The sequence below is a fragment of the Pantherophis guttatus genome, chromosome 7, assembly GCF_059756535.1.
Source record: "Pantherophis guttatus breed Tessera chromosome 7, ASM5975653v1, whole genome shotgun sequence".
Lineage (NCBI taxonomy): Eukaryota > Metazoa > Chordata > Lepidosauria > Squamata > Colubridae > Pantherophis > Pantherophis guttatus.
This window is the reverse complement of record NC_142069.1, coordinates 89,929,821-89,947,320: the sequence shown is the minus strand read 5'-3', so window position 1 is coordinate 89,947,320 and position 17,500 is coordinate 89,929,821. Positions and strand designations below refer to the sequence as shown.

Genomic DNA, 17,500 nt, shown 5'->3' with positions numbered 1-17,500 from the left:
TCTCGTTGATGCGTAAGTGCCCCCCAAAGGTTAAGCATTCATACAGAGGATTGTAAAGTATATATTTTTTTTTGGGTTAAGCAATGGGCATGAAGATGTTTAAAAACGGGAAGGCTGTTTTTATGGTACGCCGCCCAGAGACGCATTTCTCGTGAGATGGGCGGATGTATCAATAGGATGAATATATAAATGATATTCACTTTGATAACCTTTTGAAATGCAACAGGATGGGGGGGGGAAATAGCGCTGCTCGCTGATCTTCCTTGCGAAAGAAAGGGGTTGAAATCCCAAAGTGGCTTCTAAGAATGTGAATTTTAAGGGAGGAACGGCGAGGGAGGGAGGGAGGGAGGGAGGGAAGGAAGGAAGGAAGGAAGGGAGGAAGGAAGGGAGGAAGGAAAGAAGGAGGGAGGGAGGAAGGGAGGAAGGAAAGAAGGAGGGAGGGAGGAAGGGAGGAAGGAAGGAAGGAGGGAGGCAGGGAGGGAGGAAGGAAGGAAGAAGAGAAAGGGAGAGAGGAAGGAAGTTGAGAGAAGGAAGGGGGGATGCAGGGAGGGAAGGAAGGAAGGAAGAGACTGGGGTGGGAGGGAAGAAGGAAGGGAGGGGAGAGAGGGAGTGGGGAAGGAAGGAAGGAAGGAGACAGACTGGGGAGGGAGGGAAGAAGGAAGGGAGAGGAGAGAGGGAGAGGGGAAGGAAGAAGGAAAGAAGGAAGGGACTGGGGAGGGAGGGGAGAAGGAAGGGAGGGGAGAGAGGGAGAGAGGAAGGAAGGAAGAGACTGGGAAGGGAGGGAAGAAGGAAGGGAGAGGAGAAAGGGAGAGGGGAAGGAAGGAAGGAAGGAAGGAAGGAGACAGACTGGGGAGGGAGGGTAGAAGGAAGGGAGAGGAGAGAGGGAGAGGGGAAGGAAGGAAGGAAGGAAGGAAGGAAGGAAGGAAGGAAGGAAGGAAGGAAGGAGAGAGACTGGGGAGGGAGGATAGAAGGAAGGGAGAGGAGAGAGGGAGAGGGGAAGGAAAGAAGGAAGGAAGGAAGGAAGGAGACAGACTGAGGAGGGAGGGAGGGAAGAAGGAAGGGAGAGGAGAGAGGGAGAGGGGAAGAAAGGAAGGAAGGAAGGAAGGAAGGAAGGAAGGAAGGAAGGAAGGAAGGAGACAGACTGGGGAGGGAGGGTAGAAGGAAGGGAGAGGAGAGAGGGGAAGGAAGGAAAGAAGGAAAGAAAGAAGGAGACAGACTGAGGAGGGAGGGAGGGAGGGAGGAAGGAAGGGTCTCCTGCTTGAGCAGAGGGTTGGACTAAAAGACCAAAGTTCAAAGTTACAACGGCACTGAAAAAAGTGACATGGCCATTTTTCACACTTACACGACCGTTGCACTATCTTCGTGGTCACATGATCAAAATCCAGATGCTCGGCAACTGGCTCATACTTATGACCATTGCTGTGCCCTGGGGGTCACGTGATCCCCTTTTGCGACCTTCTGAGAATCAAAGTCAATGGGAAAGTCAGATTCACTTAACAACCGGGTTACTCGTTTAACAACTGCAATGATTCGGTATGCGGCAAGGCAAGTCGTAACACGGGGCAAAACTCATTTCTCATTTAGCAACATAAATTTTGGGCTCAATTGTGGTCAATTAATAAATCATCTTAACTGGAACTTAATGTATGGTCCCGATTCTTAATCTAGTCAACTAACAGTCAGCACTAAATTAGCACTACATAAAAGTCAAAGAAATTCAGGAGGAATTGGATTTAGACAATTTGTGGGAACGTAATGATTCTAAGCTAATGACTTGCTTGACTCCATCCTCCAGGCTCTGCCTGCTTACAAAGAGATAGATAGATAGATAGATAGATAGATAGATAGATAGATAGATAGATAAAAATAAATGGAATAAAAATAATCTAAATTTCAAAATATGGTTGCAACGTGCATACACATAAAACAGCAACAACAGAGATTCCTCTTGATGAGAAGGTGATTAGGAAAATATTAGAATGTGCAGAAATGAACAGATTAACACTAGCAATTAAGGAGAAAGAACAAACTGAATGATATATGATATGGGAAGTATTTTTTCAATGGTTGGAGAATAAAAGGGGGAACTGGAAATAAAAGGAGAAGATTAAAGAAGAATAGAAAATATGTTAAGATATAAGTATAAATAAGATGATAATCGTTAGTATTATGATGGCGAGGGTAATTATGCGCAGTGTTATTATTATTGTATTCTTACTAGAAGACATGCTAAGAGGAAAAATGAACAGGCTTATAATTGTTTAATATACTATAATCTTAAAATTAGAGAATTAATATTGTGAGTGACATTGTAAATGTTGAAGGTTGTTGCACAGAGATATTTGTACCCAGACGATGCACTGTTTAAGGAAAGATGGAATGCTTAAATTTTGAAAAATAAAAAACTTAAAAACAACAACAGCATCACGTAATTCCGAAGCTTTATCGAGATCTCTCATAGATGTGAAGAGCTCAATTCATTTGCAAGAAAAATAGGAGAAACCTCAAGAACCCTGACTTCGACTTGCCAAAGGCTCTTTGGGTTTGCCAATGGAAGAGATCAAAGTTATGGAAAAGATAAGACCGCAAGTCAGAACTGGCCCAGACTTACTTGTAAAGGGCCAGAGTAACGCGTGAGATGTCCACTTTTGATGGTCCACGATTGATAGTTTCTTCTCCTTGGTAGGAGCGGGAGCGTCAGTGGGTTGACCCTGAAGTTGATCCGAACGTCCGTCATTGAAATGTTGGAAACCTTGTCGGATGACGACTTTGTGAACGTGGTCTCTGTAAGTACCCCTCTCTTTCCAGATGTTGAAGCAGGGGTGAAATGCTCCCGGTTCGGACCGGATCGCCCGATCCGGTAGCGATGGCGGTGGGCGGTTCGGAGAACCGGTAGCAAAAATCCCTGCGCCCCCACCCATGCCCAGCTGAACCGCGCGATCATCAGAGGCTTTTTTTTTTAACTTTTAAAAGCATTTTTTCTACAACCTCTTCGGCCGAAAAAATGCTTTTAAAAGTAAAAAAAAAAGCCTCTGATGATCGTGCGGCTCAGCTGGGATCATCAGAGCCTTTTAAAAGCATTTTTTCTACAACCTCTTCGGCTGAAAAAAATGCTTTCAAAAATAATAATAAAAAAAGCCTCTGATGATCGCGTGGCTCAGCTGGGATCATCAGAGCCTTTTAAAAGCATTTTTTCTACAACCTCTTCGGCCGAAGAAATTGCAAAAAAAAAAAAAAAAAGCTTTTAAAAGCCTCTGACGATCCCAGTTGAGTTGCCTGATCATCAGAAGCTTTTAAAAGCATTTTTTAAAACAACCTCTTCGGCCGAAGAGATTGTAGAAAAAATGCTTTTAAAAGTAAAAAAAAAAAAAAGTTGGCCACGCCCATCCAGCCACATTACCCCCCTCCACCAAGCCACGCCCACAGAACCGGTAGTAACAAATTTTACATTTCACCACTGTGTTAAAGGGTTGAGGTAGGGGGCAGGTCTAAAGAAGATTGGGCAACAATTACCCCATAGTTCTCGGCTGTTCACCGCCCCGAGTCCCTCGGGAGAGGGGCGGTATATAAATATAATAAACTATAACTGTAAGTATAACTATAGTAAAACACATAGAGAACTTTAGGTTATTATTCCTACTTTTGGTTTTGATTTATATGGCTGAAATTCTTAAGGTGCTTAAATGCTTGGATTAAAAAAAAAATTAGGAGCTCTCGGAGAGCGAATAGCAAATGGAAGACAAAGCAAGCAGCGATGGGTTTAGTGCAGATCAAAATGCATCTTCGTATGATGCAAATTAATTAAGGGACGTGGTGGCTCAGCGGCTTAGACGCTGAGATCGTCTTGTCGATCGAAAGGTCGGCAGTTCAGCGGTTCAAATCCCTAGTGCCGCGTAATGGGGTGAGCTCCCGTGACTTGTCCCAGCTTCTGCCAACCTAGCAGTTCGAAAGCAGGTAAAAAATGCGAGTAGAAAAATAGGGACCACCATTGGTGGGAAGGGAACAGCGTTCCGTGCGCCTTTGGCGTTGAGTCATGCCGGCCACATGGCCACGGAGACGTCTTCGGACAGCGCTGGCTCTTCGGCTTTGAAACGGAGATGAGCACCGCCCCCTAGAGTCGGGAACGACTAGCATATATGTGCGAGGGGAACCTTTACCTTTATGATTCAAATGTCCTACTCTATTCTTCGATCCTTCCTTCCTTCCCTCCCTCCCCTAGATTTGAGAAATGCTACTGGTATTCTTCTAATTTAGCTTTTGATCAGAACTAATGCTTAGATCCCGTTATTGAATGCAGGCAGACCACAAACGAATCTGGAAATAGTTGCAAGGAAGAATGTCTTGGAGTTAGATTTATTTCAGAGCTGCCCGTTTAATATGTATAGATACTTCTGGGCCATCAAGCTGCACCAACCGATCTCCCTAGATTGGAAAATGAGTTCCAGCAACATCTGATTAGATTGGCATCAAGCCGGCTATATATTTTCAAATTTCTGTATTCCCCAAACAATCCTGTGATACAGCAGTATGCTGGTTTTGAATTAAAGAGACGGGATTTTCCCTTTTTCTATCAGGGTTCTGCATTTAAGAGTGTTAACAGATTCAAAGAAAATTGGTTGCTTCTAAATAGCTTATATTTCTCTCTCTCTCTCTCTCTTTTCATATATTGCAGATATAAAATGTTAAGAATGGAGTGATTATCCTGCTACAGAGGTCCCCATAATAGATCATTATTAAATTACAATGAAATTACATTAAAAAAAAAATAATAATAATTTTAATTTCATTTTATTTGAAATGTTATAGGATCTCCTGCTTGAGCAGGAGGTTAGACTACAAGACAGAGGTGGGTTTCAGCAGGTTCTGACCAGTTCTGCAGAACCGGTGGCGGAAATTTTGAGTAGTTCAGAGAACCGGTAGTAAAAATTCTAACTGGTCGCGCCCCCATCTATTCTCTGCCTCCCGAGTCCCAGCTGATCGGGAGGAAATGGGGATTTTACAGTATCCTTCCCCTGGAGTGGGTTGGGAATGGAGATTTTACAGTATCCGTCCCCTGCCATGCCCACCAAGCCAAGCCACGCCCACCAAACCATGCCACGCCCACCAAGCCACGCCCACAGAACCGGTAGTAAAAAAAATTGAAACCCACTACAAGACCTCCAACATACTTTCCAACTCTGTTATTTTGTTATTTAAAATTTTAAACAATTCAGTAGTTGTAAATTACAATTACAGGGAAATATACAGCCACTGTCTAACAACTGAAATTTTGAGCTCCATGTGGTCGTATGTCGAGGACTTCCTATATTAATCCTCTTATTACTCCTTCTGTATTATGGCACTGCCACCTAGTGGCGAAGACTTTAAAAATAGCTACTCTGCTTTTTTCCCCCCTTTGCCAGTTGTGTAAAACCAATGCATTTTTTTTTCCAGACTTCCTCCGAGATGCGTTTTAATCTCTTGATTTTAAATAACAATCTTCAGACTTTCATTTGCCTTGGCCCCCTTCTGTTATATGAAAAGAAAACCTCCGATAGCTCCATGGGTGGAAATCTTTTTTTTTTTTAATAGTTTTTATTGAATATAAATATTAAAAAAGACATACGTAACATATACACAACAAACATTTATACAACATATACACAAAAAGAGTGTAATTTCTTCTTAAGCATTTTTTCAGAGTGACGTTCTACAATTCTACTTATAATATATTCCTTCACCTCTCTTTAATCTAATAATATTTTTTATTACATACCATGGGTGGAAATCTTACTGAGAATTCATTCTTTGATTTATTGCATTCCAATAAATTGGGCCTATTCCTCGGGTTTACAGACAGAGCCATAGCTCCTTCTGGGACCTTCAAACCTTCCTCCATCCATCAATCAACCAACTGACTAGGTTAACCTCAAAGTTATCGGATGCATCAAGATCAGTGGTGAAATGTAAAATTTGTTACTACCGGTTCTGTGGGCATGGCTTGGTGGGGGGGGGGGGTAATGAGACTGGGTGGGCGTGGCCAACTTTTTTTTTTTTTTTTTTTTACTTTTAAAAGCATTTTTTTCTACAACCTCTTCGGCCGAAGAGGTTGTTTAAAAAATGCTTTTAAAAGACTCTGACGATCCCAGCTGAGTTGCCTGATCGTCAGAGGCTTTTGTTTTCTTTTAAAAGCTTTTTTTTTTTTTTTTTTGCTTTCAAAAGAAAAAAAAAGCCTCTGGCAATCAGGCAACTCAGCTGGGATCGTCAGAGGCTTTTAAAAGCATTTTTTTCTACAACCTCCTCCGCCGAAGCGGTTGTAGAAAAAATGCTTCTAAAAGGCTCTGACGATCCCAGCTGAGCCGCGTGATCGTCAGAGGCTTCTTTTTTTTTTAACTCTTAAAAGCATTTTTTCAGCCGAAGAGGTTGTAGAAAAAATGCTTTTAAAAGTTAAAAAAAAAAAGCCTCTGATGATCGCGCGGCTCAGCTGGGCATGGGAGGGGCAGGGATTTTTGCTACCGGTTCTCCGAACCACCCACGACCATCACTAATGGATCGGGTGATCCAGTTCGAACTGGGAATATTTCACCCCTGATCAAGATAGTTATACATCCGATAACTTTAATGTTAATCCAGCTGGTTTATCTGTTATTCGTGTAGAAAACTAGACTTGTTTTGTTAGGTTCCCAAGCCATCCATCAACCTCCATCACAGCATCCATTGATGGATCACTCGCCATAAATAGTAGTTGCGAACAAATCAACCATTAGGGGAGGAAGCAGTTTGACAGAAACCATAGTTCATTTGCTATCATGAACCCAACCTAGATCAGGGGTGAAATCCAGCAGGTTCTGACAGGTTCTGGAGAACCGGTAGCGGAAATTTTGAGAAGTTCGGAGAACCAGCAAATGCCACCTCTGGCTGGCCCCAGAGTGGGGTGGGAATGGATATTTTGCAGTATCCTTCCCATGGAGTGTGGTGGGAATGGAGATTTTTGCAATACCCTTCCCCCTGGAGTGGGGTGGGAATGGAGATTTTGCAGTATCCTTTCCCTGCCATGCCCACCAAGCACAGCACACCCATCAAGTCACCCCCACAGGACCGGTAGTAAAAAAAATTGGATTTCACCACTGATCTAGATGGTTGAAAGAATTGCATAGCTGGTTTTCCAGACCAGATCAAAGACTGGACTTCATCAGCGCCTGATTTCATTCCCTTTTTTTTAAATATTTTTTTTTGTCTAAACATTGCATGCTATTCACCTATATGGTGTGACTTTTTTGGTGTTGTTTCTTTTTGTTGGGCAATTCAGAAGCTCTTAGCTTCTGCGTTCCTCCAGAGGGGAGCAGAAATTCTGAAATAATGATGGAAACACCCTTGTCTAAACATTTATATCCTGCAAAGAAAAAAAAAATTGCTCAGCTCCAGTTTAAGGACACTTGATGTCTATCAATCCCTTAATTTGTGATTTAATTTGCGAAATGTCTTTCTTCGTTTACCTTTTCTGTTTTATTGACTGCTCTCTCTCTCTCTCTCTCTCTCTCTCTCTCTCTCTTGCTTTCTTTCTCTCCCCCAGTTCAACGATAAAGCTCAAAACGTCAGTTGTTTCAATCATCTCGTACAAGCTAACGTGAGGAACAAGAAGAAGTTGAAGGAAGCCGTCTACAAAATCCAAGCGAAAGGAATCACCGACTACAAAAAGGGATTCAGTTACGCCTTTGAGCAGCTGCTCAATGTAAGGGCTGGAAAGTGGCACCTGTGAGCTTTTTCAATTGGGGTTCATTCGTGCCCTGTATAAATGCTAAAAACCTGCCTGTTTAAACAGGGGAGAGTATTCTAATGCCATTTTTGTCAACCGCTGGGTTGAGCTGTGGAGATAATATTGCTCCGTGTTTATAACATGGTTCATGCAGCAAACAAAATGAAAATGGCTGGGTTAGGGTAGGGGTTAAACAGAAAAGGAAGGAAGGAAGGAAGGAAGGAAGGAAGGAAGGAAGGAAGGAAGGAAGGAAGGAAGGGGGATGAGGAAGGAAGGGAAGAAAGAGAGAAAGAAGGAAGGAGGAAAGAAAGAAAGAGGGAGAGAAGGAAAGAAGAAAGAAAAAGAAAAGAAAGAGAGAGAGAGAGAGAGAGAGATGGAAGAATGGAAGAAAAAAGAAAGAAAAAGGGAAAGAAAGAAAGAAAGAAAGGGATGAGGAAGGAAGGGAAGAAAGAAAGAAAGTGGGATGAGGAAGGAAGGGGAGAGAGAAGGAAGGAAGGAAGGAAGAAAGAAGAAAGAAAGAGAAAGAGGGGGAGAGAGAAGGAAGGAAGAAAGAAAAAGAAAGAAAGAAGGAAAGGGATGGATGAGGAAGGAAGGGAAGAAAGGAGAGAAAGAAGGAAGGAAGAAAGAAAGAAAGGGAGAGAGAGAAGGAAGAAAGAAAAAAGAAAAGAAAGAAAGAAAGAAAGGGAGGGAGGGATGAGGAAGGAAGGAAGGGAAGAAAGGAGAGAGAAGAAAGAGAGAGAGAGAAGGAAGGAAGAAAAAGAAAAGAAAGAAAGAAAGGGAGAGAGAGAGAGAAGGAATAAAGGAAGAAAAAAGAAGAAAGAAAGAAAGAAAGAAAGAAAGAAAGAAAGAAAGAAAGAAAGAAAGAAAGAAAGAAAGAAAGTGGGATGAGGAAGGAAGGGGAGAGAGAAGGAAGGAAGGAAGGAAAGAAAAGGAAGGAAGGAAGGAAGGAAGGAAGGAAGGAAGGAAGGAAGGAAGGAAGGAAGAAAGAAAGAAAAGCACAGCTCCTTGGTTTTTGAGGGTCCCAGAAGATTGTCTTTGTGGACCTTGAGGATACACCTAGACTTTCTTTTATTCATTGATTGATTTAAATGCTTTATATATCTCACCACAGCGTGGTTGAACTGTCTGGCAGAAGGAACCAAGAATGACACAAGTGGTACAGAGCAGGGTTTTTTTATTGTTGCTTGCCTATAGACAGGAATCTTGCTGGACTAAAGCACAAATCTGCATAGCTATTAGATATATCCGATAAGAAATGGTCCATCCTGGCTCTTTTCCTGAATATCAAGGATTCCATGCCGAACTGCATTTCTGCTCCTTGGGAAAGATTCTGCAATGCTCTAGTAATTTGACCACCCTACCTTTCTCTGTTGCCTCCTCTTTTCCCACCCGTTGCCTCCCCATACTTTCATCTCGCGCCCTCCTTTCCCTTCCCTAATTTCTTCTCCTCTATCGTGTTTTCTACTTCTCCCGCCTCTTCTGTTTCTACCTGCTGTTCTCTCTTCTCAGATGAAGCTTCCCAAACTAGCCACTGTCTTTCCAAGCTTAACTGCACGAAAGCCGCACTATACTCTTTAACCAGTAGAGGGGGTGACCATACTGGGAAAGAAACAGCAGTGCCACAGTGCCCTCTAGTGGCAAAGTAATAAATTAGCACCGATAATGTTACCTAGTTTGAGTAATGAAATGCCTGCCAGAAACTAACCAAGTTCAGAGAGAACCAAGGACCCCCCTCAAAGAAATAAATTCCTAGTAAGAAAAAAAAGAACCCATTTTATCCGAGTATTAATTTTTTAAAACTCTGGGACATGAGAAATTTTTACAGCAGCCTGCGCACGCTTACGAAAAGATATCACCTCTGTGTTGCTCGGCAGACACTGAATTAAATTTGCGTTGCACGTTATTGTAAAGTCATAATAAAACTTTGCCTCTGTCCGTTCTAGAAAAGATATGTGGAATAGTTGTGGTCAGTTACAATAACCAGAATATGTAAGAATGACTAATAGGAAATAGCAAATAATAATAATAATAATAATAATAATAATAATAATAATAATAATAATAATAATAGATCAGGGTCACGTGAAAACGGAATACTACAATTGCCAAGCTACCTAAATAAGATCACGCGATCACAGGCAGAAGTGGGATTCACTTACCTTCCCTACTGGTTTACAAATGTGAGCACGCGTGCACTGGCTATGCTCACACGCACCTCCTCTGTGCATGCACACTGCCTTCTGTGCATGTTCTTTGCTCACGCATTACATCCGGGTGGATAGGCGGAGCCTTCCGCAGTCGCCACTACCGATTTGCCCGAACCGGACAGAACCGTTTCTGAATCCCACTTCTGATCACGGGTATCTGAGTGCCACCGTCAGTGCTCTGGAAGTGGTCATAAGTACCTTTGGCGGTGGGGGTTCCATTATAATTATAATATTATAATTATAATAACAGTCACTAAACAAGCCATCATTAAGTGAGGACAGGCTTTTATTAAGTTCAGAAGTTCTTTTGAGTCACCCCGATGTGTCCAAAGAAAACGGTTGTATTTGCTTGCATAAGAACCTTGCTTTCACGATAGAGGGTTAAGGGGGAAAAAAAAGGGCTATTTTTAATAAAGCCATTTTAAAAGCAGTTGGAGTTTTTAAGAGGAACACGGTGGGTGGTGAGTTACTTCCCACTGTCGCTTGCATTTTAACCAAAAAAAAAAAAATTGTTTGGAATAATAATCTTTTCCTGCGGCGGTTCAATTTAATTTTAACAACGTTCGCTGGAAGAGGATATTAACTCTGTTACGTTTAGGACCGTAACAAGGAATTTAAATCTTCCCTTCCTAATGTTTGTGGGCTTGACAAACTCTGGCTAATTTCAGCTATAATTGGGGAAACTTGCCAACTTGAAAAGTTGATTTATGAGGTGCCTGATTGCCACTGACCAGAATTCAGGTTAAGTATATGGTAGCGTTTGACCAACATGCTAAACTGTGATTAATGCCAAAATTATATCAGGTTTGGTGAGCAAACATTTTTGCGGAGATTCTCAGTCATCCAGGTCACGGTTGTCCCAAAGATAGATAGATAGATAGATAGATAGATAGATAGATAGATAGATAGATAGATAGATTTATTTATTTATTTATTTATTTATTTATTTATTTATTTATTTATTTATTTTGTTTGTTTGTTTGTTAATTAATTATAACTTATATGCCGCCCTATCTCCATAGGACTCAGGGCGGCTCACAACAATTAAAACAAACCAATAAAAACATAAAATACGTACATAAACAAATATTAAAACTCGTTAAAATAATCGAAAACCCCCTCAGTCCAGGCTAGGCGCCACGAACAGCCATGTTTTTAATTCGCGGCGGAAGGTGCGGAGATCAGGAGCCAGCCGGAGCCCCAGGGGAAAGTTGATTCCAAAGGGTGGGTGCGCCCACAGAGACAGCTCTACCCCTGGGGGCTGCCAGCCGACATTGTCTAGCTGACGGTACCCGGAGCAGGCCCTCCCTGTGGGAACGCACCGGGCGATGAGAAGCTGTTGCTGGTTGCAAATGGTCTGCCAAGTAAAAGATGCTTTTTCCCCCTCCTTCTTTTTTGGCTTTTTTTCAAGAGGCCACTGGTTTTTCTTTGAATTTTCTTGGATGAGAAGCAAAACGTCTTCAGAGAAAAACTAGAAAGCCCAGTGGCCTCTTGCATCTCCAAAAGATTCACTAGAAGTATGCTGGGAGCACCAGTATACACTTTACTTTACTTTAGTTTACTTTGATTTATATACCGCCCTACTCCCGAAGGACTCAGGGCGGTGAACAGTCAACAATAAAATACATACATACAAAATTTAAAAAGCAGAAATAAAGTCAAATTAAATAGTTTGGCCCAGACAAATTTTAAAAAAAACCCAATCAATTTAAAACAAATTAAACTTTGAATATTAAAAATATTAAAAAAATATTTAAAAAATATTTAAAAAGAGGGAGAAAGTTAGGCCAGGCCCACCTGATGGAATAAGAGGGTCTTTAGAGCGCGGCGGAAGGTGCGCAGATCCGGGATCCTCCATATCTCCGGGTGGGAGCTCGTTCCAGATAGTAGGTGCCCCCACAGAGAAGGCTCTCCCCCTGGGGGCCGCCAGTCAACATTGTTTGGCCGACGGCACCCGGAGGAGCCCCTCTCTATGAGAGCGTACCGGCCAGTGGGAGGCTATTGGTGGTAGTAGGCGGTCCCGTAGGTAACCAGGTCCTAAACCATGGAGCGCTAGTGCTCCTCTATCATTTACTGTCCAAAATTAGGACGCGTCCAACTTTGTTCCGTCTCGAGAAGGCTTTGAAAATTTGTATTTTCCTGGAAAATAATGGGACACCAAATGTTCTGAAGTTCCTTTTAGAATTAGAAAGTGAAGCATTGCACAGTTTGTTAAATTGGATTTTGTTGAGGGCCATATCGGGATTGTGTTTGGCCTCAGGGTGCTGGGTGGGCGTGGCTGGGTGGGCTTGGCCAGGATGGGCATGGCCAACTCAACGTCACTCGTGTTGGGGGGGGAGGCGCCTGTAGTCTCTTTCTCCTTTCCTGTCCCTTCTTGGATGCTCAAACATTTCTCGATGCCTTGTGATCAAATGCCACTTTTGTTAGTAGTTTTCCTAGCAATTCTGCCACAGCGAAAACGGGTGCCCCTCCCAAGCTCAGTTTTCAGCCGTGATGGCCTCCTGCAGCACTCTGCCAATGAAAATGGAGCTCAGCCTGGGCGGGGCCAAGGACCGCAGGACGGTCCTTTGCTCTTTCCAGGGCATCTCCATGGGCCTGGAAAGTGGGACCGGATCCGTGGGACAGATCCGGCCCATGGGTCCTGAGTTTGACACCCTTGATCTATGTGGTGGATGGTAGACTGGCGTTTCAGGAGGGAGGGGATGCTTCTGCAAAGAGACAGGGGAGTGGTCTTTGGACTGTCTGGTGGGCAGGAAGAGGGCAAGGATATACCCTCCCTAGCAGTTCACAGCATCTACAGTAGTGGCCAAAATTGTGGAAACCTTTTGGGAAAAAGTGTGTTTTTGAGGTTTGATGGCTGATAACACCACTTTTTTTTTTGGAGTTTCAACATAATCCTATTCCACTGCTGGAAGGACCTGGGAATAGCCCAGACCTTTACCCAATTGAAAATCTATGGAGCCGACGAAAGAACCTGGTTAGTCAGAAGCGACCCAGCAATAAAACCCAGTTAATAGAAGCCATCATTCAATCTTGGTTTCACATTAGAACAGCTGCAGAACTCAAAGACTTGGTTCACTCCATGGGAAGACGTTGTAAGGCCATCATTCATGCTAAAGGTTACCCAACTAAGGATTAACTGACATGGGGATCATTTTTGTATATCTCGTTTTTTCTACATGTTGCACTTTGCTTCTTTATACTGTAACTGCTATTCTAATAGCAAATCCTTCAAAAACGTTATTGCATTACATTCTTGATTAAATTATCTTTTCATTGATATATAATTATATGGTACTACTCCCCCCAAAAGTGGTGTTATTAGCAGTGGTGAAATACAATTTATTTTACTACTGGTTCTGTGGGCATGGCTTGGTGGGCATGGCAGGGGAAGGATACTGCAAAATCTCCATTCCCATCCCACTCCAGGGGAAGGATACTGCAAAATCCCCATTCCTTTCCCACTCTGGAGCTAGTCAGAGGTGGTATTTGCCGGTTCTCCGAACTACTCAAAATTTCCGCTACCGGTTCTCCAAACTACTCAAAATTTCCACTACCGGTTCTCTGAACTGCTCAAAATTTCCACTACCGGTTCTCCAGAACCTGTCAGAACCTGCTGGTTATTAGCTAGTTTTAGAAAATATACCTTTTCCCAAAAGGTTTCCACAATTTTGGCCCTCTACTGTAGCTATAGTTATGCAGACAGTTGCTTTAATCTGGCAAGATTCTGTCTGTAGGCCAACACCAATAAAGGAACTAGTCCAGATGTCATTCTTGGTTTTTTGGGGGGCCAGTCTAGCATAAGGTGCTTTCAGGCTCTTTTGCTCATAACGATCACTCTAAAAGGGGGTGTAGTACAGGAAGTCCCCGACTTACGACCCCAATTAAATCCAAAACTTCTGTTGCTGAGAGAAACATTTGTTAAGTAGGTTCTACAACCTTTCTTGCCACATTTGCTAAGTGAATCACTGCAGTTAGCAAGTTAGTAACCGGTTGTTGAATGAATCTGGCTTCCCTGTTGACGTGGCCAGTCAGAAGGTCGCAAAAAAGGATCACATGACCCCGGGACGCTGTGACCATCATAAATATGAGTCAGTTACCAAGCGTCTGACTTTGGATCACATAACCCTGGGGATACGGCCATGGTCGTAGCAGTGAAAAATGGTCATAAGTCACTCTTCCCAGTGCTGCTGTAATTTTGAATGGTCACTAAATGAACTGTTGTAAGTCGAGGACTATCTGTATAACTTCTAAACACAGCTACTAATGTTATATTCAATTCTTCGTGGTAAAGTGGAAATTACTATATGCATCAAACTGTTCCCACTTAGTGGAACTTCAATATTCAGTTCCTAAATCTTTATTTGACCAATAAGCATTTTCAAGATATTATTTAAACTGGTCATCAATTGAGATCTATAGTTACATTTTGCAAAAAAAAAAAAAATTGTTTTTATTAAATATCTAAAATAGCCCCTTTCCTTAAACCCTGGCAATTATTCACAGGTTGAATCTTTACAAATTATTTTATTTATTCATGTGGGTACAGAGTATCATCACAGAATCTGAAATGTAAGCAAGTTTTACCATGGGTAATTTATAATATTTATGACGGATTTTTTTTTTTAAATTAAAAAAAAGAATAGTTTACACCGTCAGATTTCCAAAGCTCCAGAGTGTCTGTTGAATCCTACGTGCATTTTTTATTTCTACATAAATGTTTTATTTCCGAATCAAGATCATATTGCTGGTTTTATTAACCGAGGGAGCGTATTTGGGGACGGGGGGAGGGGGGAATGATGGATAGATAAACAGCTTAAAATATTTAAGACTCAATATTTAAGGCTCGTTCGATTTAATAATCTTGGTCTCGGCAAATTGAAAACTTAATTTTGGTGTATTGACATTTTTGTAGTACCATAAAGCTATGATTGCTTCAGAATGGCCTTAGTTATTGAATGAGTGAGTGGATTCCAATTTTATTTATAAATCACATTAGCATCCTGTCTTCCTTCTACGGAGTTAGTTTGCCAATCTTTATGTGAATAGCAGGGAGAAATTACGTTATGAATGAAGGCAAATATTTGTCCCAGGATGATGTTGTGAGATCCAATCTGGGTTGATCACTGGGACCAGAGATTTACTCTTCCAAGCTTTCAAACTTGTGCTAGAACCCATTTTCAGGGAATTTCTCTCTACTGGAATATATGCTTTGGGCACATATGTTGAGGAATTCGCAGAGCAACCCTAGAGTAGCAAGGGTTGAAAGCGACTGAGAGCAGTTGCAAATAATCACAGCCAACACAGAGATACACTGAGTTGTGTTTACTTTTAGGAAATAGTAATAAGGCACAGTCCAATAAACAGTCCAGGTCATACACAGATAAAGCAATAGATAGTAAAACAATAGTCCAGGGATATTCCAATAACAAAGTCTTCTTACCAGTCGTTGTAGTCATACACAATAAACAGTTGCAAACAGTAGCAAACACAGCAAATAGCAGTAACGATCAGTAATGGCCAGCAGAGAGCAGCAGAGAGAAACTAACCATGTTTCAAGCTCCCTCTTAAGGACATTGGCTACAGAGCTAACCAATCAGGGCACAGTATGATGCAATACAGCAATACAGTCTTAAAGCTATATTGTGGTTTTATATATTGCCAACCCAACAAGTTAGGTAACTATCATTTCCTAACAACATGTTTATGTGGTGCCTTCCTATTGGCTGATTGGTGTGTTGATGGCTGGCGATTGGCTGTCTTTTCCTTGTGCTGCCAAGCCCACTTAAGTACTTGATAGGTTGATGGTAACTCAGCACCCATTTTGTCTGACGAGGGGCCCGTTTCCCAGCCTTCAATCATTTCCCTGGTTATTTTTGTCCCTGCTCGGCCAACAATCATAATTGCTGGAAAATTAAATGTGTGTCCTTGTTCATTGCAATGATTATGTTGGACCAATGGGGAGGAAGCTAAGAACCAGAATGCAAGAACAGGAGTGAGCAGTCGGGCGAGGAGACCTGAACTCATTGGTGGCTCAGTGGCTAAGACACTGAGCTTGTCGATCAGAAAGGTCGGCAGTTCGGCAGTTTGAATCCCTAATACAGGTCTCCTGAGTGAGCAGAGGGTTGGACTAAATGACCTCCAAGGTCCCTTCCAACTCTGTTACTATTACTGATAGAATAATCCAAGTCCCATCACTTTTTATGTGTACGTGATGAATGTTTGCATGTTAAAAAGACTGTGGTTGTCTGGTCATGCTCACCATTCTGATACGTGTTGCCTACCTCTCTGTTCACCTTGTACATTTGTAATATTTTTTTTTTCAATTTTTACCAGACCTTTTAAACAGGGGTATCTATACACAATGAGGAAACATGGAAAAAGATAGAAGTGTGTTTCTTGTCAGGGTTCAGATGGATGCCCTTATTAAATCATGAGTCTCGAGCCAAGCTTCAAAAGAAATCCAGTTATTTATTAGGAGCTTCATGTCCACATGTTCCAAGTGAAGCCAACTCTGACCCCACATAATTTACGCCCCTGTTTCTCCCCCCCCCCCGCCGGTGTGTCATCAATCACATTCGCCAACGGGGCAATTTTGCGGGTTGTAGAGATCGTTCCCCTTCAGCTGCTGTAAGTAACCCTGGGATACAGCCTTGAGAGAGACAAGTCTGGAATGTGCCTCTGTCTTTGGCTGCCGTGCCGTTTCATCAGTTTCCCATTCCCCCGCCCCTTTCCTATGGCAACTCGAGAGCAGGCCAGGGATGCTTTGCTGAGTTGACATTTCTGAAAAAGTCTTGTGCATTGAGATATGTTCTCCGATGGTGCCGTGACTACGTTGTTGTCTATTCCAGGACAGTCAGAGTGTCTTCAGAGCTAACTGCAACAAAATTATAATGTTGTTTACTGATGGAGGTGAAGAAAAAGCTCAGGAGATATTCGAGAAATACAATAAGGACAAAAAGGTAAGATCCTCCGGTAAAAAAATATTTTGATATTTACTTTCTCTAAAATTATTTGCAATTTAAAAAAAATAAATAAATCAAGAAGGCGATGCAAATGTTTCACATGTGTGAGCTTAGACCAGTGCATTAAAAAAAGGAACGCACAGTGGAATTTTAAACAAATAGATTTGCTCTATTTTAAAATAATATTTTATTCATTTTCACATTCGTGTAATATTGAATACAATATTTTAGGCCGTCACAAAAAAAAAAAAAAAATAAAGAAAGAAATGTGATCATTTAAGGAGATAACAGAAACTATGTCACAGCTGGGGTAGCACCAGATTGACCATCTGGGCTCAGAAGCTAAGCAGGATCTGGTCTGATTAGTTTTTGGATGGGAGACACTCTGGAAATGCCAAAGCTGTAGGCCAGATTGCAAAGTTGAGAAACATTCCGGAAGGAGGCTGAAGTCAACTTTCAATTGTTGCCAAGAAAACTGGTTGGACGTGTCTGTGTGTCACCCGGATTTGAAATTCCAAGTCTCTTGACTTTCAAAAGATTGTAATAGATCTCAATCACGCCATTTTGAGTTCTCTGTTCAAACAATCTCAAAT

At 42.0% G+C, this 17,500-nt stretch overlaps 1 protein-coding gene across 4 annotated transcripts in view; it reads left to right on the top strand.

Moving 5' to 3' along the window:
* CACNA2D1 (calcium voltage-gated channel auxiliary subunit alpha2delta 1) overlaps positions 1 to 17,500 on the top strand; it is a 335,884-nt gene that overhangs the window by 242,002 nt on the left and 76,382 nt on the right. For all 4 annotated transcript variants that reach the window (XM_087873415.1, XM_087873413.1, XM_087873412.1 and 1 more), the window contains exons 9-12: positions 1 to 12; positions 2,687 to 2,786; positions 7,553 to 7,711; positions 16,794 to 16,904. The exon at positions 1 to 12 is cut by the window's left edge and continues 39 nt beyond it. In XM_087873415.1, the coding sequence (XP_087729541.1) occupies positions 1 to 12; positions 2,687 to 2,786; positions 7,553 to 7,711; positions 16,794 to 16,904 (382 nt within the window). The remainder of the gene's footprint in view (positions 13 to 2,686; positions 2,787 to 7,552; positions 7,712 to 16,793; positions 16,905 to 17,500) is intronic.